The sequence below is a fragment of the Trachinotus anak genome, unplaced genomic scaffold (genome assembly GCF_046630095.1).
Source record: "Trachinotus anak isolate AG129_WGS33_773 ecotype Australia unplaced genomic scaffold, CSIRO_AGI_Tana_v1 ptg000018l, whole genome shotgun sequence".
NCBI lineage: Eukaryota > Metazoa > Chordata > Actinopteri > Carangiformes > Carangidae > Trachinotus > Trachinotus anak.
This window is the reverse complement of record NW_027273869.1, coordinates 17,106,716-17,133,416: the sequence shown is the minus strand read 5'-3', so window position 1 is coordinate 17,133,416 and position 26,701 is coordinate 17,106,716. Positions and strand designations below refer to the sequence as shown.

The 26,701-nt window shown below is 42.8% G+C and overlaps 1 protein-coding gene across 1 annotated transcript; it reads left to right on the top strand.

The window, feature by feature from the left end:
* Positions 1-768: 768 nt before the first annotated feature.
* Positions 769-26,701, top strand: lamb1b (laminin, beta 1b). Its single transcript, XM_071501990.1, has 33 exons — positions 769-945; positions 1,387-1,559; positions 4,671-4,806; positions 7,605-7,678; positions 8,371-8,559; positions 8,711-8,774; positions 9,234-9,436; positions 10,077-10,197; positions 11,023-11,211; positions 11,981-12,157; positions 12,816-12,928; positions 13,029-13,108; positions 13,426-13,561; positions 13,644-13,802; positions 13,967-14,100; positions 14,198-14,318; positions 14,426-14,612; positions 14,856-14,999; positions 15,093-15,324; positions 16,147-16,310; positions 16,499-16,723; positions 17,473-17,690; positions 18,519-18,615; positions 21,839-22,208; positions 22,286-22,470; positions 22,805-23,046; positions 23,178-23,384; positions 23,469-23,613; positions 23,896-24,103; positions 24,237-24,378; positions 24,898-25,074; positions 25,248-25,407; positions 26,023-26,701. The coding sequence occupies exons 1-33, from the start codon at positions 912-914 to the stop codon at positions 26,157-26,159; spliced, it is 5,343 nt and encodes a 1,780-aa protein (XP_071358091.1). The 5' UTR covers positions 769-911; the 3' UTR covers positions 26,160-26,701.

Here is a 26,701-nt window from a genome sequence, read left to right as displayed (position 1 = left end):
GCAATTAATAAAATGTATAAGTTAAAGAATTTTTAAAAATCCTCACACTAGTGTTTTTATTTGAACTTTACTGACATATTTCATTGATAAAAAGCTGATTGTTGTTGTGGTACTAAACTGCAATCGCCTTTGCTCCCACAAACCACCACCAGGTGGTTATATAGCTCCGCATCATTATATGATCCTGGAGAAACTCATGCTGTTGATCAGTGGATGCACAGTAACAGCTGGAATAGGATGGAAATATTCCTTTAATATGACCAGATCATTTCAAGAAGCATTGTACTGATAATATATACATAATATATATAATATATACATGTCAAAAATATCAAATAGCCCCAAACTGTACATGAATATTATATAAAGCAATAAAGAATTCCAGATTTTGAGTAACAGATGTAAGGACATCGTGTAAAACCCAACAGCAGGGACAGGGACCAAAATAAATGACATAAATATTTATTAGTGAGCTTGTTAATGTCACATTAAATTTCAGTCTTCAGTTGTATTTGTGGAAATCTGTCTTCAGGGGCCAGTTGAGAAACTTTTAACAGGGAACACAGGGGACGCAGATTCAAAGAAAACCAGTCAAAATAAAAAATAACTACACATTATTATATGTTGTGTTGTGATAAAAAAGGAAAATTAACAACTTTAAATATAATAATGAACTAATATGAACAGTTCCTGCCGGCAGAGGGTGCGCTCGTTTCGCGGAGCGCGGTGCGGCGCGCTGCAGGCAGCGGGGTGGAGTTGCTCGGTTGGTGGGATGCGGACTTTCTTCTGCAGGACAACTTCCTCCACCTCTCACTTTACTCTTCTCCCACTTCATCAACACACACGCTGAGCTGTGGGACCTTCATCATCATCATCACCATCTTCGAGCTGTCGGGGCTCCTCTGTTGGAGATGTCGCTCATCATCCACTTTCTCACAAGTCTGGGTGAGTTCAAGTTTCTTTCTCCACAGGTTTGTCTTTGTGAAAGCTGTGGAGGTGCTGTCAGGTCGCCAGGGAGGAATCTCACCTCCCTCATCAACACTTTTAACGAGGTCCATATGAAAACCACCGCTCGCTGTTTTCCCAGAAATGCGTCTTTTCCAGGAGGTGACAGGAAGCGAAGGGACGCAGGGACGTTTAGGAGCTTCTCCTCACTTCATGTCTGATTATCATGAGCTGAGCACAACCTCAATCCAGAGAGAATCCATGTGATTTCAATTTAAATGGCCTGACAGCAAGTCTGCTCCGCCTCTGGCTTTTATAATTGACACCAAAATAAGCCTCTAAACAAAACAAAAAAAGAAATTATTCTCTGCCTGATCTAGAAATGCAAAGCACTCAATGGGACTTTTATAAAGGCACTGTCATCTGTTGTCCCCCCCGCAGCCCTGTGGGGTCCCGTCAGGGCGCTGGTGCCAGAGTTCGCGGATGTTTGCACCGAGGGCAGCTGCTACCCCGCCACCGGGGACCTGCTGATCGGCCGGGCGCACAGACTCAGCGCCTCCTCCACCTGCGGCCTCCGGCGGCCGGAGCGCTTCTGCATCGTCGGACACCTGGAGGTGAGAAAGGGAGACATGAAAAAAGACCCAATAACTGCTGGCATGGCCACTATAAGACTACAACAATTACCTTCATCATCAATAGGTCTGATAGCTGTTTTCTTGAACCCTGTGATGCCTGACCCCAGAAATAATGGACAGAAAACTCTGATTTCTTGAATCTGGAGCCTTTATTTGGATTAAAATTACAAAAAATTATTTGCATATAGGTTTTTCCAAATTTTATACACGATTTACAGACTAAGTGTTATATACACTTAACAGATTAAGTGTTCATGTTAGAATATTACTAAAAATTTCAAAGAAAATGTCACTGGAAAATCGTAAAAATCTCAATTTTCTTGACCTTGATCCAGTGAGCTGGGAACTATCTGAAGGTGGCCAACCTGGATTGTCCCATGTGCTGTGTTTGAGTTGTTGTAGTGATAAAGGATCCACCAGGGGTTGGAAGACAAGTATCAGATTGGATACAAGAGGGTTTTGAGTGAAGTTTTTACCATGAGGTGATGCAACAGGTCTCAGAAATGCTTGGATCAAATCTGATGCATTTGGCTTTATAGGGTTAATCATCAACCGATTCTTCAGTGTATAATGTGCATCATTATTCCTTGAAGTTCAAGTTAACGTATTCTAAATTAGGAAAATATCAAATATTCACATCTGAGCAGCTGCTACCTCTGATTTATTCTTTACAGTGTTGCCATTCGTTTTCTGACCGTCATCTAATCAATTTCTGTCCATCAACTAATTGATTCATCAGTCATTCCTGCTCTAGAGTGCCTGTTTTTTGGTTTTTGGTTTTTTTGTGTGGAGAACTAATGAACCTGACATGTACATCAGGGGTCAATGCGGGTTCAACAGCAAATATCTGGGCTCCACCAGGAGGTTAATCCATGATACCACATTTCTGATCTCTGCACTTTTTATTGCTTGAGTTCGATGTGTTGTACATGAAATCTGCAGAAATAGAGCATGAAATTCAAAGAGATGTACAGGAACAGTCTGGGCTGGTGTTCGTCTCTTGCACAGCTATTTACACCGTGTGTGTGTCTGTATTCTCCTGTAAATGTGTCTGCGCTGTGAGAGCCAGTAAGAACAAGGGTCACATTCCTTTTATGTGTCATACTTGGCTGATAAACTTCACTCTAACGTGCAAAATCAGCCGGAGAGGAAACATGAAAATGCTTCATAACAAACAAAAGACTTTTTATACCACTGACATCATTTCTGCAGCTTTATTTGGAACATAAAAACCACGAGAAACAGTCACTTGATTCAATGAATAAATTTGATTGGATGGATTAATTCAATTGAATTAAAATTCATCAGGTATAAAGAGACTTTTTCCTGTTATCTGTTGAGGAATAACTTGGTAGGAAAAGCTCTGCAGGAAAGTGGGTCAGTTCTCACTTCAGCACAGAATTCATTAACGTGGTATAAAACATAGCAGCGCCGCCGGCCCTGAAGATGACATTTTAATGACAGTGACTTATCACCTATGAGTTCATGCAAGAGAAAAGGGTGTAAGCTGGGTGTGACTTATCGTGTCATCTATGCACATTGCTGAAAATGACTTTAAGCCTCTACACCAGCTGGATTTAAGCTGTTTCTTTGTCCTGATTAACTAAAAACTATTGGGATGAAATCGTGTCGGTGTGCGGGGGAGCTTGCACATGCACAGTATCTGCTCGCTGTCTTGTCGAGTGGGAGTGCAGACATTCCCCTTCACAATAAAAGCACTGTGTGGCGCACAATCCCTGCCCTGTTGTGCATGTTGAACCGGGGGCGGAGGTAGGGGATATTCTCCTTTTATCAAACACCCTTTGGCGAGTTCTGTCTGTGAATGGTGTCCTTATGAAATCACAGACACAGTGTGGGGCCTCTCCGAGGATGAGCACAGGCAACAAGTATGAGCTGCAGATGAGGAGGAGGGGAGAGGAAGTCAGACTCAAGTGGCAGACGTTTTGTTTTTTTGTTTTTTGTACCGCTGCTGAGTGGAGCCACTTATCCAGGCCCCGCTCACATTTCAACACAGACATAGTTGGCCGTGCCCCGTTGAAATTGAGAAACTCGTCTTGTTTATTCTCACGCTGAGATGTTGCTGTGTGAACCAGAGTGGAGCTGGTGTACAGGCCAAACCATATGGCGTTTGGGACAGGCTGTGTATACACTGGAAACATGATATATACTGTACGTCATTAGTTTGAATTCAGTTCTCCCAGATCATTTTCTATTTTTTTCACTCAAATTAACAACTACAACATGGCCAAAAGTATGCGGACACCTCAAACAAACACTCATATGTGATTTGTAAGTGCTGCTACAACAGCCTCCACCCTCTCTGTTGTCAGGCTTTACACAAGATTTTGGAGCAAACTTTTTTCGTCAGAGCCTGATGGAGTCTGTAGACACTGTCAGTGGTGAGGGTCTAACTAAAGATCTGGATCAATTAGATTTCGATTGATTGATTCAGATTGATCGTGTTGATTTAAATTTCACTGAGCGTCATTAGTGAGGTTGGTACTGATGACACTACTGTCTAAAACATCACTGTCTGCTGTGGCACTATCACCCAAAAACAAAACCATCACACTTTGTAGATGCACTAGATATGAAACAAATAGTAAATTAATTGATTAGTTGATCAACTGAAAATCTATCAGCAACTATTTTACAACTGATCAAATCACAAAAAAATCATCTTAAATGTGAGGATTTGCTGCTTTCCTTTCTTTTTCATGATAGGAAAATGCATATTTTGGGTTTTCTTTCTTTTTCGTTTTCTCTTATTTGACAAAATAAAGAGTTTGAAGATTCACATTTTCTAACCCGAACCACAAATTGATTAAAGATCCTCAATATTCATCTTTTTTATTGGAACTACTTTCTTCCAAAAAAGTAATTTATGTCTGTTCTGCTCATTAACCCCAGTAACGGGGCTATTACTCGAAAATTTTCAAATTGTTAAATTATTTTTTTGTTATTGTTGAATTATTGGGGTAAAGGCAGAAATCTCAGATCTCAGCCAAATAAAACCAAATTTATTAATATGGCAAATACCACGAGAGGTTGGTGAGGAACTGACCCTCTAACTCTTTCTCTGTCCATCAGGAGGAGAAGAAATGTTTTGTGTGCGACTCCAAGCAGATGTACAACGAGGACAACAACCCCGTCAGCCACACCATCGAGAACGTGGTCACCACCTTCGCCCTCAACCGCCTCAAAACCTGGTGGCAGTCGGAGAACGGTGAGAGACAGAAAACACACCTGAGGAACAGGAAGGAGTGTGTTGACTGTTGAATTAGAGAGGCTGAGTTCCTGTTCACTCCGAAGAGCGTGTGACTTCTCACTGAGACTGTTCTCATGGGAACTGAGCTCGGTAATGACTAGACAGGAGATCACAGAGCCTCTCGCTGCAGCCAATCACAGCAGGCCTAGGAGGCGGGGCTTACAGGTACACTGAGGAGAACAGGTGTGCAGATAGGAAACAGATGTGTGTCATCACTTGAACACACACAGGCCTTCAAAGTGGGAAAAAATGAAGCGTGTAATGACACACGGAGGTTCAGAGGACTCCACAGTGGGAATGAGAAACTGCAAAATTATCTCAGTTTGAAGGTTTTACAGGATTTACTCTCACTAGCATCTGATATGTAGTAGCACAAGGAGAAAATTCACTGTGAAGCCAGGTGTGTAGTCATAAAAACTGACTGTAAAACAACATAATTCTCCCCATATGGGAAGAGGTGTCTGTGGTTAAATATACAGCTACAGTACAGAGTTAAGAGTTTATTGGCTACATCTATATCCTATTTAACAGATTTCTCAACACAAAGTCTCAGAGGTCACAGCTCAAGATCATAATCACTGAAGAGACACTTGTGCAAGTTCAAGCTCAAATTCAAGTTTATTTAAAGTTGCTGAAACTTGGTTGTAATTGCTGTTTTTTTAACATTAAATATTTGTGGCTAAATCACAGTTAAAGTTTTGTAAGAACAAAAAAAAAAACATCCTTTTGTATTGTTTATTTTGTATTTTATATATATTAAAGTTAGAGTCAGCATAGGCTATATCCTGATGTTAAGTAACCTCAAATTAATAGTATAATAGAGTCATTCACAATTGTATGCAAGTGAATAATATGTTTCAAACACCCCTCAAGAGATTTCTTTAGTTTCAGTCAGTTAATGATATTTTCTAGAAAACGTTTCCAAAGTCTATTTGCAGAAACCAAAAAGCCCTGATGTGGGAACAGACACTCAGGAAACTGACATACAGCACGCTCTGCAGTCAGATGCCTCGTGACTTATTAAATATACAGTGTGTGTTTAGTTTGGGTCCTTCCGAGGTATAATAACTATTCCAAATAAATGGAAAATCATTATGTTTGACACTCCGTGAAATGAAAACCAAGAGTCTCCACCATAACATCATTGCAGCAGCAGGTTCTCATGCAGGCCGACAGATCCTGCCCCGTCCGCTCCCACATTCACGTTACACGCTGTTCCTGCAGAGTGGTGGGAATCTGTCAGGGCTGTGAGTCATGGACGGAGCGGCGGCCAGCTCTGCAGATGGCTTTCAAACAGCAGGAAGCTGCAGACACACAACGGCTTTGCTTGGGATTTCCTAATTCCCTCGCAGTCGTCCTCCAGTTCCATCTTGGCTTCCGAGCTGCACCAGCTGTTTAACTTCAAACCTATACTGTTTTATAACTTTAGATTTATGTATCGCTACATTAAAATTGTTGCACCACATAAACTAGTTCTTACATATAGATTAGTTGTCACTAAAGATTTTACATCTAATTACCGCCAGGTGTGACATTTGTGTAGCTAGCCTACAGAGCTAATGATAGCTTGCTAATACGTGACCTGTTAAATAGATAAATAATATATTTAATGTGATGTTTGATCAAAATGCAGTTTAATAAGGCTTTTAATTTGAAAACATTTACAAATGACCTCAAATTACAAAACAAAATAAGGCTGATTAGCAACTAACCAAAGACCCCAAACCAAACCAGCTGACTGACAGGACGAACAATAGCTTTCTAATTTATGACCTGAAAGATTTGCGTTAACTTAAAGGTAATGGCGCTTTAAAATGCTCTTTAATAACAACTTAAACTAGAAACACTTAAAATTACATCTCACAAAAATCTGACAGAACTACGTTAGCTTGCTAATGACTGAAGAGTAGCGTTAAAACAGGTACTGATATCACACAGCTACTATAACTTCAAATAACAATACATTATTAGACTTTAATGAGTAAATAATGTTGATTAGGTTAGTGTTAGATTAGTGCTTACAATGACAGTGCTACTACGCCTTAGTTTAACAGGTATTTTTACCATGTTAACCATCTATGTTTAGTATATTTCTATGATAATATTTGCTATTAAGCGCTGAACTGGAAGTACAGCTACGACTACGGGCATGAATATCTACTAAAGGAAAAGTAACAGGGTCACCAAAGTCACCATGATTCATCCTCTGGGGACCATGAATCTGCACCTTTAATCAATTTCATATTGAATAACCATTCAATAATTGATGAGATATTTTAGTCCTAAAGCCACGCCGCTAGCATTGCTAATAGATTTATAAGAAATGGTTTTTAAGTTTATTATATGGTTTGGTCTGCAGCTTTTTGAAGTTATGGCATAACTCTAGATTCTTTTGATCGCTTTTTGATGGATTTACTAGTTTTTTCTAGATATTTCTTAAGTTTTATTGGTTCAACCTGATTTAGTCTGGAACTACCAAGTATCTAAATCTATTCTACACACAAGCTTAGAGAGGAATTTACAAATAACTGGTGCAACACAATCCAGAACAGATTAGACTTGTATCTGGGTGTTTCCAGAAACTGACTCGGCTGGATAAACAGAAAGAACCTGTAAATGCTGAGCATATGTTAAAGAGTGTGAGGAAGCCTGTGGTCTGGGGTCTGTTGACATTTTGAATCCTGAGCTCTTATGAATGGAAAGAAAGAGCCGTGGCTGTAACTGTCGACTTCCTGTACGTTTCCCTTCACCTGCAGGTGTGGAGAATGTGACCATCCAGCTGGACCTGGAGGCTGAGTTTCATTTCACACACCTTATCATGACCTTCAAGGTGCTTGCTCTCCCACACACACACACACACACACACACACACACACACACACACACACACACACACACACACACACACACACACACACACACACCATACAAATACTCTCATACCCATGGTATGGAGATAAACACAGCGTTGACCAGCTGTGGTGCAGGAATGTGAAAAATCGCTCTGGTCTCCGGAGAGCGGTGGGAATAAGAGGGGAGGGAGAGGATGAGTTCTGATTGCTGTCACATGGTCGGCTACGATGGCCGACAGCTGGATTCATGCCCTTCATTGACATAGTAATCAAAACATACACTCAAAGACACGCATGCAACATATATCCTGTCCCATCCTGTTTTCAGTTAGATGGCAGGAAAGATCAACACCTTTAACATCCAGCACCAGTGACAGTAACGCCAGTACTTTATATTGACATTATGTTATTATATCCCAACCATAAATTATCATAATTTGACAATGATAGATGAGAGGGTGTAAGAAAATTTACTTTATCTAAATGTAAAAGTTGTCACAACTCAAAATGATGCAAAATAACAAATAATAAAATAAAAATGATAAACAAAATAATAAAAAATATAGATATTGGTTTTAAATGAGACCAAGCATCAAATCAGAAACCTAATTATCATCATTTTTGTCATAGCCAGTGATTTAGCGTTTTTTCTGTCTGTACCTGTTCACAGACGTTTCGTCCGGCTGCCATGGTCATCGAGCGGTCGATGGACTTCGGGAAGACGTGGCAGGTTTATCGTTATTTCGCCTACGACTGTAAGTCCTCGTTCCCCGGTGTGTCGCCCGGGCCCATGGTTAAAGTGGACGACATCATCTGCGACTCCCATTACTCAGACATCGAACCGTCCTCCGAGGGAGAGGTGTGTTTACCCTTTGAACTTTTTATTGGGAAGGTTATATAATTATTTATTTACCTTTGGAAGTTTTTTCTATTGTTAAGAGTCTGAATTAGAATATAGAAAGTAGACAAAAGCCACTTCTGATACAAACTTTGCTGATTTCTGATTTTAGGTAATATTACGAGTGCTTGACCCGGCCTTCGAGATCGAAGACCCCTACAGCCTGAGGATACAGAGTAAGTTGCTCATTGCAGGGGGTTGATTTGACCGTTGACCTCTCTGGTGTGTGGGTAATAAAAACACAAAGCACATATTACAGCACTGAGATGATTTCCAGTGGCTGTCGGCCGTCTGTAGTCCAGGTAACAGTTACCTGGAGCAGAGCTGCGGAGGTCAGAGGTCAGGCAGGAAAAACACTGGAAAGAATTTCACACGTGGAAGCGACTGTGTTTGTACACTCACCTACGTCCAGACTGAGACACACACTCTCACTTCCTACCTCCCACACACACACACACACACACACACACACACACACACATGCAAAGGCTTCATGTTAAGTATGTGATGAATGCTGTGGGTGTGGGAGAGAGAGCAGCTTTACAGAAGAGCGGCTTCTCTTTTAAAGATGAATGAGAAGGATAAATAAAGTGTGTGTGACATATTTAACCAGATGTGTGTGTGTGTGTGCGCAGACATGCTGAAGATCACTAACCTCCGGGTGAAGTTCATCAAGCTCCACACGCTGGGCGACAACCTGCTCGACTCCCGCGACGAGGTGACGGAGAAGTACTACTACGCCCTCTACGATATGGTTGTCCGTGGCAACTGCTTCTGCTACGGTCACGCCTCCGAGTGCGCCCCGATCGATGGAGCACCGACTGGAGCCGAGGGCATGGTACGTGTCTGTTTATCAAGGTGTCCAACAGCTTTTGATCACGTCACATGATCTTCATCAGCAGATGGTTGTCACAGAGTTGTAGATGTTCAACTTTCTGTTTTTTTTCTGAGCACTTTGTGTCCATGTTGGATTAAAAAGTTGAGGCTCAGATTTGTTGCTTAGAAACAGCATTTAAGAAAACAGTAATAACACACAGTCCATTTAGTAGCTATTGTGAAGCTTTTGAGCATATTGCATGATCTTCATCAGTCCCTCTACTAAATGGACTTGTGAAGAGATTATTTTCTCAACTTTTATACTCAAGTTCAGAATGAATTCTTCCAACAATTTTTAGTTATAAAAGTTATTTATTTATGATTTAAAATAAATTTGCCTGTTACACTACATTCTTGCTATTTGGTTAAATGATGACCTGAATGTGTGAAAAAATAATCTCAACACCACTGAAGTCCACTGAACTGGATTTTTCAGAGGTTTTCAAATGCATCTTGCAGCTGCTCTTTGATTAAATAAAATTAACAAGGTTCACAGTTTAGGAAATCTGCATAACAAACAAATCCAAAGTACTCTATAAGCAGTTATCAGATTCTAGGTGTTTTTGTGGTTATATGGTACTTAAACTTACTTTTGTGTAAAGGTCCACGGCCGCTGTGTGTGTAACCACAACACTGAGGGACTGAACTGTGAGCGATGCCAAGACTTTTACCACGATTTGCCTTGGAGACCTGCAGAGGGACGAAACACCCACGCCTGCAAGAGTAAGAAACAATAATCTGCCTTTTTCTCTCATCTCTTCACACTGAGAGGTTCAAATTCACTTTAGACGAGAGGATCGATACCACTCTCATGTCTGTGTATGAAGTATGCAGCTATAGCCAGTTAGCTTAGCTTAGCATAAAGAGTGAAAACAGGGGGAAACAGCTAGCATGGCTCTGTCCAAAGTTTGAAATATACAAATATCAGCTCATCATTTACTGTTTTTTATTACTGCTAAGTGCCTTGTTTTGCAGTCTTGGCATGAAAGGGGATATTTAAATAAAGCTTGATTTCATTTCATTTCATTAATGATATATTTTATCACAACGTGTAGCTAAACAAACTGAGCTAATTGGTTCCTGGCTGTAGCTTCACTCAAAATTATACAACGCTTTCATAAAACACATTTACAAAGATACAATACCAAAGCATCAATGAGTAGCTGATTAATTGATTAGTCAACTAACTATTTTAATAACCGATTAATCATTTCAGTCATCTATTAAGCAGCGGTGCCAAATATTTCCTTGTTTCAGCCTCGTAAATCTGAGGATTTGCTGCTTTTCTTAGTCCTGTGTCTTAGTAAATTAAATGTCTTAGTTTTTTTTACTGTTTTTTTACTGTTGATTAACTGAAAACATAACAGGTTGACAAATCTATAATGAAAATGATAGTTTCAGTCCTATATGAAACAATGTGATAATAAATAAATACTCACAACAGTATGAGAAATACAGGATTAATATGTCTACACTGTATTTAAAGATAAAATCAAATGCACATTTTCAAAGGAAAGAGCAGCAGTAAATGTCACTTTTCTTTCTCAGAGTGTGAGTGTAACCATCACTCCACCTCGTGTCACTTCGACCTCGCCGTGTACATGACGACGGGCAACATGAGCGGAGGCGTGTGCGACGACTGTCAACACAACACGGTGGGCCGGCAGTGCGAGCAGTGCGCGCCCTTCTTCTACCAGCACCCCAACAGAGACCTGAGGGACCCCAGAATCTGTGAACGTACGTCACCTCTGCGTGACCTCTGACCTCTGACTGTCCCGCTGCTCCTCCTCCTCTTTACACTCTGATCACACTGACATACAGTTGAAATACATGTAGGTCTCCTCTGCGTTTCTTCCTCAGACGAGCACCATCTGGAGCCGCACTCACCAACTGTGTTGAAGTCTTTGAAGTGAAAAGCAGAAAGTAGCTGTGTTTACAGCATGATTGTAATTACCTGCTAAGTACTGGGCACAAATAGAAATAGAAGAGAGCCTCCCCCTCTTTTTACCGCCCCTTCTTTTTTCCCCTTTACAAGACTTTTAAATTACACACTGCTCCTGCACCTCTGCTTCATTATCTTGTCCTTTCTCACTCACAAACCCATTGGATCAGGTGATGTTATTATAAGATAAGCTCGTGTTATTTTTACACTGTACAAAAATCCTCTGGTCTCTGGTGTCGATGGAAGACAAATATTGATCTCTCTGTAGTAAAAGGGCAGATTAGGTTTTGTTTTGTTATGTTTTAACATATTTCCACTTGTTTTCTTTCTGCCCCCTCCAGCCACTTTATTTCCCAACATGCTTCACCATTTACTGACCAGACTGCTCTTAAGTTTGCTTTGAGACCCCTGGCTGATATGATAATGTCTTTGCTGTTTTCGGTGTATTTTTTGGTGGGGTTTTTTGCAGACAATTAGTAGGATTTTACAGAAATACAGGTCACTTTTTGACCCGGTCTTCATCTCCACACAATCTCCCTAATGTCAGTTTTCATGCCTCCACAGCGTGTAACTGTGACCCCGACGGGTCTCTGCAGGGCGGACTGTGCGACTCGCGAACCGATGTGGCGGCCGGGCTGATCTCAGGCCAGTGTCGGTGCAAAGCCAACGTGGAGGGCGAGCGCTGCGACCACTGCAGACAGGGACACTACGGGCTGGGAGAAGGGCCTGAGGGCTGCCTGCGTAAGTCACAACCAGCTACTCTACACTTGAAGCTTGTATTACACCTTTAAACTGTATTATCTGTTTAATATTTTTATGAAAGTTTAAAGACTAAAAATAAGGAACTCTAATCACAGGATACAGGTTGAATATTGTTTATCAGTAGTTCCACTCTATCAAACTAGAGTGAAAATACCACAAGTTAATTTAACAAAAATACCATGTTTAGTATAATAATAGCCAGAGCTCCCTTAATGTATCTGTTAATTTAAAAAAGGCAAAACCCAAACTCAATTAAAACTTAATTTGAAAAGCCTTTGATTAACAAATTAAGTGCAACTTGTTTTGGTTTTTGGTCAATGGAGTTCACCTCTAAAAAACTCCTTAAACTGTACATACAGTATAATCTATTATATGAAATATCTTAATATTTTACAATCCATCAATTATCCCATTAAACATACATTAATTTAATACATTTTGATGGGTAAATTAATGGGATTTTAAGGTGGAAAAGTGGATTTGGTGACAACTCTAATCTCTGATATTACACATTGTGTTTAAAGTGTTTGTTCCTAGAGAACTTCAAATGAAAACTGTCCAGAACACAGACACAAACACGCTGAGTGTACAAATACAAACACGCCACAGACTGACATTGTTGAATGTGTTTTGGCAGCTTGTACCTGTAACCCGCTGGGAACTCTGCCGGGAGGAAACTCCTGTGATTCAGGCTCAGGAAGGTGCTTCTGCAAACGCCTGGTCGACGGACACAACTGTGACCAGTGTCTGGTACGGATCCAAACACAACTGTCAGCCTGAGTTTACACACTTTTCCCCCTGTGTGTGTGTGTGTGTGTTAACCAGAGTCACATGTGTCTTTTATCTATAGCCACAGCACTGGGGTCTGTCCAATGACATGGATGGCTGCAGACCATGTGACTGTGACCAGGGCGGGGCTGTTGACAATAAGTAAGTTTAGAAAATAAAAGCGAGCAGACTAATCTTTTACCTTGAATGTACCCGTCCCCATGTTTCAGTGTCCACAGGAAACGTTGCAGAAGCCAAGCATCTGTTCTTCATCAGCCACATTTATGAGATGGTTTTAATTTGTTTTGCTCTGTTTTCATGTTTTACAAACATAAAGACACATTTCAGCTCATTCACACACAGATGTACTGATCATGATCTTCCAGCCTTCTGTCAATCCTCATGTTTCCATCAATTATCAAATATAAATACATGAAAAACTCAGATACTGCCACTGAAGTCTCTCTGTCTCTCTGCAGCTGTGACTCTCACTCGGGACAGTGTGTGTGCAGGGAGCACATGTTTGGGCGACGCTGCGATCAGGTGGAGTCCGGCTTCTACTTCATCGCTCTGGATCACTACACCTACGAGGCCGAGGACGCCAAGCACGGACCTGTGAGTCCCATCTTTCCTATTCAGCGGTGCTTTTGCGTTGTTCTCAGATTATATAACTTACGTCCGTCTCTCTTCGGGTCAGGGTGTGACGGTGGTGCAGAGGCCTTATCCTCTGGACCGCAGTCCCACGTGGACCGGGATGGGTTTTGTTAATGTGCCAGAAGGAGCCTACTTAGAGTTCAGCATCGACAACATCCCAGAGTCCATGGATTATGACATCCTGATTCGCTATGAGCCACAGGTAACACACACACACACACACACACAATTTAACTTATTTAACTTTGGTTATCTCTTAACATTATATCTTTAAGTTTTAAGAATGCAGAATAACTCTGTGTGTATGTGTGTATGTGTGTGTGTGTGTGTGTGTGTGTGTGTGTGTGTGTGTGTGTGTGTGTGTAGCTGCCAGAGCAGTGGGAGCAGGTGAACATCAGGGTGCAGCGTCCCGTCTTCAACCCTCCAGATTACTCAGGTCACTGCAGAAACTCCATCCAGAGCGGAGACGAGCAGAGCGCCTCTCTTCCACCTGGATCCAGGTAGCTCGTCAGTCCACCTGACAACTGACACATACACACACACACACACACAGCTTCACTACACACACACACACCCCGACTCTCTGTTGTGTTTCAGACACGTGCTGCTGGTGAGGCCGGTGTGTTTCGAGCAGGGACTGAACTACACCGTCCGTCTCAGTCTGCCGCTGTACTCGTCAGTCAGCAGCGTCCAGAGCCCGTACACACTCATCGACTCCGTACGTAGAACACACACACACCTCACTTCAAACCTGTGTTTTTATTATAGCTTCCATTCCCCTGACCCTTCCTCCTCCTCCTCCTCCTCCTCCTCCTCTCTTTACAGTTGGTGCTGATGCCCCGGGTCAGGGAGCTGGACATGTTCCATGGGAGCGATGGTGAAGGAGCGTGGGATACATTCCAGCGCTACCGATGTCTGGAGAGCAGCCAGAGCGTCGTCAAGAGCCCGATGACCGACATCTGTAACGACTACATCTTCAGCGTCTCCGCTCTGCTGCACAAAGGAGCCATGGGTACGTAGTTGTGTGTTTGTACAGTGGCAGACGTTTCCACTGGGGAGATTTTCACCAGTGGAAAGACGACCCCTCCTGTCGTGGAAGCAGCCTGATGGAGACTGACAGGGCAGTGAGTTCAGTAGCTCGGTGACTGATGACCATCAAAACCAAATGTCACATGACTTTTAATTACTGTAAGACTAACATTTCTCATAATGTTCTCATTATATCCTGTTTTTGCTTACTCATCTTATTTCCCAGCATGCCAGTGTGACCCTCAGGGTTCGCTCAGCGCTGTGTGCGAGGCCAGCGGAGGTCAGTGTCGCTGTCGACCCAACGTCGCCGGCAGGAACTGTGACCACTGTGCCCCGGCTATGTTCCTGTTCAGCCCTGCCGGCTGCAGGCGTAAGTGTCGGGTGGGAGTTGTTCGGTTTGATGCCGATTTAAACCAGAAACAAAAAGTGTCATGATTTAAATTTGACCCCCTCCCTTCTCTAGCTTGCGACTGCGACCCTCTGGGCTCGATCGGCGCCTTCTGCCACGAGTCGACCGGCCAGTGCGAGTGCGTCCCTGGGGCCTCGGGTCGCCAGTGTTCCCACTGCCTGCCGGGTTTCTGGGGCTTCCCTCAGTGCCGACCCTGCCACTGTAACGGCCACAGCGAGTACTGCCACCCTCAGACCGGAGAGTGTCAGGGCTGCAGAGACTTCACCACCGGACACCACTGTGAGAGGTACGACGTGCTGATTGGTTGACTTTGACTTGAGCAAAGCACTCCAGACGTGCCTCTTCCTAGCAACGTTTTCCAGCTCATCCTGGGGGATCCAGAGGTGTTCCCTGCCTGGATGAGACATATAATCTCTCTTCAGCGTTCTGCAGCTCGGTTTAGAGCTGCTGCTCCTTTCTGTTGAAAGTAGCCAGTTAAAGTGGTTCGGGCATCTAGTTATGTCGCCTCCTTGGAGGTCTTCCAGACACGTCCAACTGGTATCAGGCCTCTGGGTTAGACCCAGAACAGCTGGAGAGAGAAAAGAAACACAATCCAATCAGTTAGACAATGCGTTTCCATTTCCAAGAACAAGTCTCAAGTGTTGCAGTGAAGTCCAAGTCTAATAAGTCTTCATAAAATAAATTCAAAATCAGCGCCTCCATTGTGTTTTAGTTTTCACCTCTCAAGTTCAGCCTCATTTTTAAGGATTTGTTAGCGATACATGTCTCAGGTCTACAGATGTGTTAGAAACTCTTTCTAATGCACTGTAACTGACACGTCTTTGCCTGCCACGTGTTCCGCACCACGTTTCATCCACCCAACACTTTATATTAGAGGTTGTTGGGTGTAGAGTTTATGCTTTACTTTGTTTACTTTTTTTAGCAGCACATAAAACTGTCTCTATAGGTCCTTGCAGGACCTCATGTAGTAAAAAGTAGAGTCATGTGAAGACACGCTGACGTTGTGTTTAGTGTCACTGGGAAATCTCTGACTCTGACCCAACCTTTCCCTCCAGGCAGCCTCAGAGACCAGGGAGTCTTTCTACTTAACCTTTTCCTTTACTTCCAGGTGTCTGAGCGGTTACCATGGTGACCCCGAGCTGGGTTCAGGTAGCCACTGTCGCCCCTGTATGTGCCCTGACGGACCCCGCAGTGGGCGCCAGTTTGCTGACAGCTGTTACCTTCTGGATTACACCAACCAGCTGGTGTGTGTGTGCAGCCCTGGCTACAAAGGTAAAGAAACACAGATTTGTTTTTATCTAAACAGTTTTTTTTTTTTTTTTTTTAAGTGCTCAAAGCTTTACATCATCACGTTATTAACCCAAACAACAGAGACCCTGTAATTAGCCTCTGTCTCCAGATACATGAGGGGAAGATGTTTGTTTTTTGTGCCAAAAGTTCTGTTTTCTTTCCTCACCCAGGCGCCAGGTGTGACGAGTGCGCCCCGGGTCACTTCGGGAACCCTCTGGTGCCCGGCGGGCGCTGCATGCCCTGCCAGTGCAACAACAACATCGACATGCAAGACCCGGGCTCCTGCGACGCCCGGACAGGCGCCTGTCTCAAATGCCTGCACCACACCGATGGCTACAGCTGCCAGCACTGCAAACTGGGTTACTACGGCAACGCGGCCACACAGAGCTGCAGGAGTGAGTACAGCTGTTTACCTCATACCCTGAAATAAATAAATACAAATAAATAAATAGAAAAAATAAAAAATAATAGTGATTCAAATACATCAAATACAATCTCAAGGCATTTGCAGCATAATAGTGTCTGTTATAGAGGAATATATAATAATTTTAATTTAATTAATTTTAATAATTGTATTTTTAGTGACAGTCCAACATGATTTTATTACAACAATCCATCTCAGTTATTGTGTAACACAAGTTGACCTTTGTATAAAAGCATAATTAATATTAATTTAATCTCTATCTATTTTTATTGTATTTTCTCATAGCTGGTCACAGTAGCTACAAAGACACAGCCTATAAAAATAGAAAATGAGTCAATAAATTATTTGATTTGGCAGTAGTTTGAGGGCTGCATCTTAAAAACTTTTTAAACACACAAATCTTTCCTTTAAGTTTTTCTTGCAGACCTATTGCTAAAAGAAAACACTGTGTAGATTAGTACATAGTATAGGCCACATTTTAAAGCATTAGTGCAGAGTATGGACTTGAGACGGGCCCAAAAATTTGATATTAGACCTTTAATGATCAGTTCACCTTGTATATAGATTGATAAATGAGGAACTTGAGGAAACTTTTTGACTTTAGGGATTTATATTGATCCTTGTGTATTTCAGCTCTTCTCGTATTTGCCTTCTTAGTTTTTCCATGTGTGTAAATGAGTTGTTTATCTCCATTACACTCACTTTCCCTTCTCCTGGCAGAGTGCATGTGTTACTCAGTTGGCACGGCACCTCAGGCCTGTTCATCCCCTGACGAGTGTCAGTGCAATCAGCACACCGGTCAGTGTCCCTGCCTGCCGAACGTGGTCGGTCAGAACTGCGACCGCTGCGCTGCCGACACGTGGAACATCGCCAGCGGGAAGGGCTGCCAGCGCTGCGACTGCGACCCTGTCCACTCCCTCGGCTCCTCCTGCAACGAGGTGAGTCCCACACAGTGATGAAAACCAAAGCCAGCAGCAGCAGAGCTAATTCTACTGCTAATCATCCCCACGCTGTAATGTGGGAGAGTAGATCTTTAACACTCAGAGATGGATTAGGTGAAAGGAAAAAAGAAAACCGAGCCAGCAGCACTGAGTCGTAACCACTCAGCAAGTCCAACATCTGTCTGCATCATTTCCTGCATTAACGTCGCAGCAGCTGCTCTGATTTGCTCTCCATGAATGTGATGTATAGCTGAACTGAATCCCAGCGCTGCACCACAAGTTCATCTCTCAAAGAGCTGCTGCTGGCAAAGATTTCCTGACACAGTGTGTGGACTGGCGGGGAAATTTTCTCAACAAGTCCCATTGAGAGCAGCATGGCAGCAGTAAGTCAGTGTGACCAACCCATCTAATCAGCAGGATTGTGTTTGTGGAATTCTTTTTTGATATATGGACTCCAGCTGTTTGGGAATTGCCTCTTTCTCTGGTTTTCCGCAGCTTTGCTTCATGTGTATAGTCTGCGCATAAAGAATAGGACAGTGTGCACCCACTCTCACACACACAAACATTTGGGTTTCTGTGTTTACTGGCTGCTCTCCATCAGAGGAAGGAAGTCTCAAAATACACAGTGGAATAACTGAATACACGTTTCTCTAAGAGAAGCGAGTTCTATCAAACTACAAAGAGCCATTGTGTCTGCAAGAGAGAGAAAAGCTGTAAAAACAGACAAGTCAAAAATTTCAGCCATTTCTGACCCAAAAGCCACAAAAATCAAACCCGCACACCTTCTGTCTGTTGGTCTGATGTTCTTTGTGTTTTCTGCTCTAGGTCACAGGACAGTGCTCGTGCAAACCCGGGTTCGGAGGCAGGACGTGTCGGGAGTGCAGAGAGCTGTTCTGGGGGGATCCAGAGGTTAAATGTCATGGTAGGTCATCTTCATCCATCACCAGCAAACAAAAAATGAGTCCACCATCAGTTACCAGCAGCTCCAGTTTTCTGACATGACAGCATCGATCAGCATCATGTAAAGATTTAAAACAATGGTAATGAGGTTAAAACCAGTATCTGTCTAGAATTTAAATTTAATTCCCAACTTTGGTGCCACCAAGTGGTTTTATCAGCAAAGATACAGTGTAGTAACTACTGTCCATTTTACACATAGTTCCCCAGTTAGTAAGTAAAGTTTATTTATACAACACTTTTCATAGACATGAGTCACAAAGTGCTTCACAAAACTAAAAACAGTTAAGATCAGTCAAAATGCAAAAATAAAGAAAACATACAACAGAGGAACAATAACGTATCTAATAAAACACATAAGAAAGCACTGCTCTGGGCCACTGAGCTGTACAGAATTATGTACAGTTAAAATCAGTCAAAATGGAAATGCATGGAAACACTTAATACAAGAGTTTATCCGAAAGCCTGTTTAAACAGATAAGTCTTTAAGTTCTTAATTGCACAAGTTAAACTTTTCACATTAAAGCTGCTTTAATCAATATTTTATATTAACAATAAGTCAAATGACTACATTTAAAAAAGATGTTGTTCGAGGTAACGAAGTGACAGAGAATCATCAGTCGACTCGACACTTCCCCTCATCTCTACGGAGCATTTTTGCATCTTTCAGCTCATTGTTTTGGTTTTACAACCCACAACTTCACTGTTTTCTGTCACTCTCACAGCTTCGGCCCAAACAGCAGTTAGAGAGTAGCTGGTGACCACAGCAGAGCACTTATGGCATGAACTGGAAGAAGCTAAATGCTTGACTCCATTAATAAGTTTTAAAAAGTTCACCTTTACTAAGGCTCAGCAAACAAAAGCAGGCAAGAGCAGCAACAGCCACAAGTCAAAGCAGGCAGATGGCACAACAGACAACCTGGCGGTGTAGGTGGAAATGGATCAGTATATTTAGTAGGAACTAATTGGGGAAATTAGGAACAGGTGAGTAGGATGGGCTGGGAGGAGTCAGGTGTCTGAGGGTGGGAAGGGCTGGGGTGACTGCAGGGCAGGTGGGAGTGCCACGGTCTGAAGCGACAAGAGAGAGAGAGCCAGATTTTTCCTTCAGAGACCAACTACAGACATTCACTCATCCACAGTTTGTGAAACTTACGAACAGTTGAACTGAGGTCAGGTAAAAGACGGAGCCTGCCAGGAACGTGCCATAAAAAAATCCCTGTTCCCTTGTTTGTATGTTTAAGGATCATTGTCCTAACACTGGGGAACACGGCCATGAGTCCTACACTGTTCACCCAATATGGACATGAACACTCTCAAACAGTCTTAAATGTCACGATCACTGTTTCATTTCAAATCCAAAGTCCAGAGTCAACACAGTGTCCAAATACATCCTGACTGCGCTGTGTTCTCCTGATTTTATTACCTTTTTTGTCTCATGTTGGAAGACTTGAGCTTTAACTTGTTTTTCTTGTGATTTTCTGCTCTTTAGTGTGTGTTTTTGCCTGTGTGTATGCAGCTCATTGTCTGAGACAAAGCGTTTTGAAATGGTTTTGGAATAAATGGATTTTGTCTGACAGTGATTATGTGTCAGCAGCGAGTCGGCGCTGACTGAGTGGCAGTCTCTGATGCCGAAAAGTTTTATACTGTCAAGTCGAACAAACTGCTGGAGAGCCCATCTGCAGAAATGTGCGCCTCACAGTAGCTGGCTCACCCTCAGAGAAAGAGAGAGGGAGGAAGTGGGAAGGAGAGAAAAGGCGAGGAGAGGGGAGGCAGAGGGAGGGGATGTGGGAATGACCTCTGGTTCCCCCGCTCATGAGAACCAGATGTTCTCCAGAACTCCCAGGCATCCCAATTTTCGTCATGCACCAACACCCAGAGGATCCTGAATTATTCCCGCTGTTTTCCCCAAAGGTCTCTTAAGCTGTTAGACCAGCTGGACCTCTCCTCCTATCACTGATGCATCAGTTCATGAGAAATGTGAGCGCCGTGGCCACCTCGCAGAGAAATGTGTGGGAGTGATGTGTAGTACTGTGAAGCCTCTTAAAGATGCTGCAGCAGCTGGGAGGTTGTTTTTAAGGCCAGATTTACAAGACAGAGGTTAAAATATATTAATGTGTGATTTGTGAGGTCAAAACTGCATCAGTGTTATTGGTATGTGGCTGTTGTGTGACAGTTACTAGCCCATAATCACCATGTAGGTGGTGGGGTAATATTTCACCATGACGAAAAACAAAACTTCAAACCCAGCCCTCACATTCTGCTCCATAAATCACACAAACAAAATGCAGCAACACTTATAGTGGAAACCTCTCAAACACTGCATTCCTCCTTTCTGACTCACAGCAAACCTCCTCTTCCTTTTTGTTCTCTGGGGAGGGAGGGCAGCTCTGTCGGGGGGTCAGTACGACCTTCACGGTCTAAGTTCATGTCCGTGTTTATTTAGTGGAGGTGCTGGAGGTTGTATTAACTTTGTTTTCAAATGACTTTTTTCCCATGGGAGACTGAAAAACTACCAGACTTCTTATATAAGACAGTTCTTTTTATATTGTCTGTTCTACGAGCCAGATAATGGAAAATAAATTATTATTGTTGTTACTGTTATTATAACTGTTTACTGGTGGATTGTGGTCCCCCGAAAGGCCTCACATAACTTTCATGACCTAAATCCAAAGTTACAACTATTGTCTTATTTTATTTTTGTGACTCTCAAGTCATATTACTTCAGGTAAATACAAGATAAAGCATCATGAGCACCACTTACTACACTTACTATAATCGCTTGTTTGTATGGAAATGGTTTAAAAGATTTATGACCTAAACTGAAATTTAAACTTTCTTAATTTGTGGAGATTTGTGTTTCATTTCATCAAGTTATTGCTCGTATTGAAGAAGCCACAGATCATGTTTAGCATCAAACAACAGACAAAGGATAGTGAATACAACAGCTTTTACACAGGAGTTGGTGGAACAGAGCTAAAAGAGACTGAATATTGGACTTACATCGATCGAGTGGCCAGAAACATGACTCTGAATGAATGATTTTAAAGTTTTTTCCAGGTCTGCAGTTCAAAGTGTTTACGACTTCAGCAAATAGTTGTTCCTCTTTATGGGGAAACACCTATTCCTGATTGACTCGAATATTCCTGGAATGAGTTTTCACCCTGACTTTCCTCCCTGTGTGTTTCAAGCTTGTGACTGCAACCCTCTGGGAATCTCCAGCCAGCAGTGCCACCGTGCCACAGGTCAGTGTACCTGTGTGGAGGGTGTTTCTGGCCTACGGTGTGACAAGTGTGCCAGAGGCTACCAGGGGGAGTTCCCTGCCTGTGAACCCTGCCACCAGTGCTTCGCCATCTGGGACAATGTGGTTGGTGAGCTGACCAATCAGACTCGACGTCTGGAGGCCCAAGTCACAGAGCTACAGACCATCGGGGTGACGGCGCCATATAAGGAGCTAATCAGCAGCCTAGAGAGAAACACCCAGGCTGTCAGAGAAATAGTAGAAAGCAACCCTGCAGCGGTGAAGCTGGAGAAGATACAGGACCTAATGCACCAGATCACGTATGTACAAAAACAAATACAGACCCATAGATGGATGTGGTAGACACATTTTCATTACTGTGTCATTGTGTTCTCAGTGGTATGATGTCCTACCTAAATGGAGAGCTGAACACCACAGAGGAGACCATGAACATTCTCCACAATGACGCCAACTCCACCAACGTAAACTTGGACACACTGATGGAGGAGGCCAACCAGCTGGAGCTGAGCGTCCAGGAGCTGAGACAGCAGGTGTACGACGCCAAGAACACCAACATCCAGGGTGAGAAATCAAACTGTAGGACAGAGACAGTGTGTTTATTTAAATCTGTAACTAACAGGGAAACATCGTCAGCATAATGCTTCACTTTCATACTGTTTCACTGGGTCACATTTTTGTTTCTTAATGAACTTGTTGTTTCCAGCTTTCAATTATTTCTTCACATTGCGAGATTTGAGCATTTGTTTAAACATGTTTGCTATTTTCTTATGAACACTGCTTTTCAATTCCCTGATTTAACAGAGCGGAATTCACCTCTTATCCCAGACAGACAGAAATGTAAATACTGTTTTACATGTGTGTGTGTGTGTGTGTGTGTGTGTGTGTGTGTTCTCAGGTGCTATGGACACCATAACAACAGCACACACAGAGTCTATGATGGCGGAGCTCAAGGCCAATGCCTCCACCAGTGATCCCAGAAACACAGTGGAGCAGTCCGCCACAGTACGGAAAGCCACGGAGGACAAACTGAGCGGCAGTCAGAAGGAGTTCGACCGCAAGCACCAAAGAAACTCGCAGAAGCTGGACAAGCTGTCCAGCGAGATGAATACGTTTGACCTGGCACCACTTAGCGAGAAGGTGACAACACGACACAAAGATTAGATTTTCTGTATCATATTCAATATTTACAAAATTTCATTGCATTGACAAAATATTTGCAGTAGACAAAAAATCAGCCTCAAACTGATACACTTACTCTTTCTCTACAGACGTGTGGTGGTGCAGCCGAAGGTGACGGCTGCTCTGGCTCCCCCTGTGGTGGGTTGGGTTGTGCTGGCACAGACGGAGCTCCTCAGTGTGGAGGAGAAGGATGCAAAGGCCTCGTCAAGACCTCCCAAATTGCTCTCAAATCAGCCAAGGACCTGGACCAGGAGATCGTAGCAGCAATGCAGGAGGTGGACAAGCTCTCCAGAATGGTAAGTGTTTTATTTATTTTCATAACTAATGTACAATAACTCAGGATGGACGTGAGCAAATCACTGACTCTGGTTTGTGGTCAGGTGTGGGAAGCCAACATCCGTGCAAACGAGGCCAAGGTGAACGCTCAGGAGGTGCTGGTCAAATCCAACCGGAGCAAGGAGAGGGTGGAGCAGAGCAACGAGCAGCTCCGCAACCTCATCAAGGAGATACGAGACCTCCTCACCAGTGAGCACACCACTGACCTGCATTTGTCCACATGGTTCTATAGGGACATAATGATAGATTTATCACAGCTGAAAAATCAAAACTCTTGCATGACGTACAGAGAATCACTGCCAGTAAAGTTCAATAAAAGAAAACTGGTCTGTGATTGTGAATGAAAAAAAGTGTGTGGAGAAACTAACCTTGAGTTTAAGACCATGTTCTCTACGGTGCAACAATTCCTTGATAAAGTTCTGTCAGGTGCAGAAACAGTCGGATCAACGGGTTTTGTTTCTGATCATCCAGATGACAAGGCAGATGTTTCAGTGATCGAGACGGTGGCCAACGAGGTCATGGCCCTGGAGATGCCGACCTCGACAGAGAAGCTGCAGGAGCTGACGAAGGAGATCAGGGAGAGGGTCAGCACCCTGACCAGCGTGGAGACCATCCTGAGTCAGAGCGCTGAGGACATCCAGGCCGCTGAGACGCTGCTGAAGGAGGCCAAGGCTGCCAGGTAACAGGTTTTCTCAGCCTGCCTCCACATGATGTACAAATAAAGTTATGTTACTTTCAATAAAACAAGCTCAGTGTGTTCAGATGAATAGACAGACTTCAGAGTTAACATGTACTCTGTCTGTGTCTGTCAGTGAGCAGGCGTCTAACATGAAGGAGACAGCAGATGTAGTGAAGGCAGCCCTGGATGAGACTGAGCGTGCTCAGAGTATCGCCATGGATGCCATCCAGCTGGCCCAGAACAACACTAAAGGAACCCAGGACCTGCTGGAGTCTGTGAGTTTGACCCCTGACCTCTGAGATTAGTACACAGTGAAGATGCAGAGGTGACTGCTGGAGCGATAACACTGTCAGTTTTGTTGCTTTAGATTCAGTTGGAGACAAAGTATGAACAGTTTAGAGCCTAGTTTAAGCACATTTTATAAAGACCTGCCATGTGTCCCTTATTAAAAAAATATTTTCTCTCCTTGAAAACTTAAAAAAACACATTTCTAACACAGAGAAACTTCGCTCTCTGACTTGTTAATAAACTTTTTTATGAGCTTATCAGCCAATCAAATCTAACAGCTTTCAGTGTTGTTAATTTTACTGGTATCGAGCTAAACTGCCATTCCCCCCTTTATGTAACATCTGGACATAGCTGCACAGTTTTCTTTAATTATAAACTGTAGTAACAGCCTCCTTTTCCCAGGTTGATTAATCTACAGATGAATGACCACCTGTACATTATTTTATACTTTAATGCATTTAATGTGTGTGTTTGTGTGTGTGTGTGTGTGTGTGTGTGTGTCTCAGGTGGAGTCGGAGACGGCCAAGTCGGAGCTGAAGCTCAGTAACACCACAGGTCGTCTGGTTCAACTGGAGAGGGAGGTCGGCCTGCTGAGACAGAACAACCTGGAGGTGAACCGGCTGGCGGAGACGGCCGACTACATCACTGACCAGGCCAAAGTGCAAGCAGAGGAGGCCCAGCAGGTATCACACACACCCACACACACACACACACACACACTGTATACACACCATTACCTTTTGAAATATCTTACATTTGGATTTGAGGTAAGGAGAAAAAATCGGAAAAACACTTCTACCTCACAGAAAATGCTTTCATCTGCTGCTGTAATGCTTACCTGTTTGTGTGTGTGTAGGAGTTTGACGTGGAGGTGAAAGATAAATTCGAGGAGGTGGAGGACCTGGTGGAGGATAAAGGGGAGTCGGTGCTGCAGGCGAGGAGGAGAGCAGATGAGCTGCAGCAGGAGGCCAAAGAGCTGCTCGTCCAGAGCAGCGGCAAGCTGCAGAGACTGGGAGGTAGCCAGATACAGTTTATTTATTTGATGTATTTTTATGTTGTGCACGTTTTTCAGTATGTTTTTTTTTGCATAGCTCTATTTCTCATTCACACTGAATATGACAAGCTCCCAAAAGTTTCAGCAAACATCCACGTTTTCACATCCAGTGCAAATTAAAGTACATCAACATTTACTTACATCCCAGTTTACACCCGTATCCCTCAACACAAACACAAAATGACAGCTGAATCTACAAACATAAAGTCTATGTAATATAATTGTTCACATGAAAATATGTTATATATATATATATATTATATAATCTCAAAAATACTCAAAAACTGTAAATATATTTATAATTGTTCTAAAATGTGCTTTTTGTCTTGTTTTGGGAGATTGTAATATTTTTGTTTTTCTTTTTCTTTCATACGCTGATTCAGTTCCCAGCTGGGGCTGTGTGTGCAGACGAGGGCTGCGACTATCATTTTAATGATCCATTAATCCAGTTTATTAGGCTTTAAAACTGTCATGTTATAAAAGTGTCATGACAGTTTCTCAGAGTGATGATTGATGATTTTTTTTTATTTGAAATACAACACGCAGCAGTGTCACTTCTGTGTCTCTGTGTTTTCAGAGTTGGAGACCTCCTACGAGAAGAACCAGCGCATCCTGGAGGCCAGAGCTGCAGAGCTGGCTGAGCTGGAGCGAACCGTCCGCCGGGTCCTGGAGGAGATCAGCTACAAAGTGACTCTGTACAGCACCTGTCTGTGATCATCACCTGGATCATCACCTGGATCATCACCTGGATCATCACAGACACCGTCCTCAAGTGTGCTGGCTGGGATTTTAATGGCACCAAATGTTTGGAGAGGATTTCAGAATACCGCTCCCAGATGATTTCCTGAGTAATTCATAAAAACTATTAGGACCAAACACTGTTAGATGTTTTGTGCCAAGAGCTCTGACTGTGTGTGAGCCAGCAACTTAACACCTAAGTATATTGAACAGCTGTGCCAAGAAGTATTTTAACAATGGAAACAAGCTTTAAAGCTGCCAAAGACCATTAAAGTGTTGCAGTCCCAAAGGAAACCACTGAAAGCCATCGTGACCTCAGTGTTAGAAACTAGAAAACAAAGAATTTAAGTGACGACAATCTGTGTATTTAAACATACGACTGAACATATTTTATAGAAATATTAAAGTTTTATATTTACTTAATAAGCCCAAAGATATGAAACATTGTCTGGACCAAAAGGCATTAGTGAGAAAGTGCTGTGACTATGAACAAATAATAAAATTTGATTTGAAGATGA

What these genes read in the sequence shown, in the direction of transcription:
- lamb1b (XM_071501990.1), top strand. Translation starts at nt 912, where the DNA reads ATGTCGCTCATCATCCACTTTCTCACAAGTCTGG. An exon ending in TCTCTTCCACCTGGATCCAG is followed by an intron (nt 14,101 to 14,197) that starts GTAGCTCGTCAG and finishes GTTGTGTTTCAG; the next exon opens with ACACGTGCTGCTGGTGAGGC. An exon ending in CGTACACACTCATCGACTCC is followed by an intron (nt 14,319 to 14,425) that starts GTACGTAGAACA and finishes CTCTCTTTACAG; the next exon opens with TTGGTGCTGATGCCCCGGGT.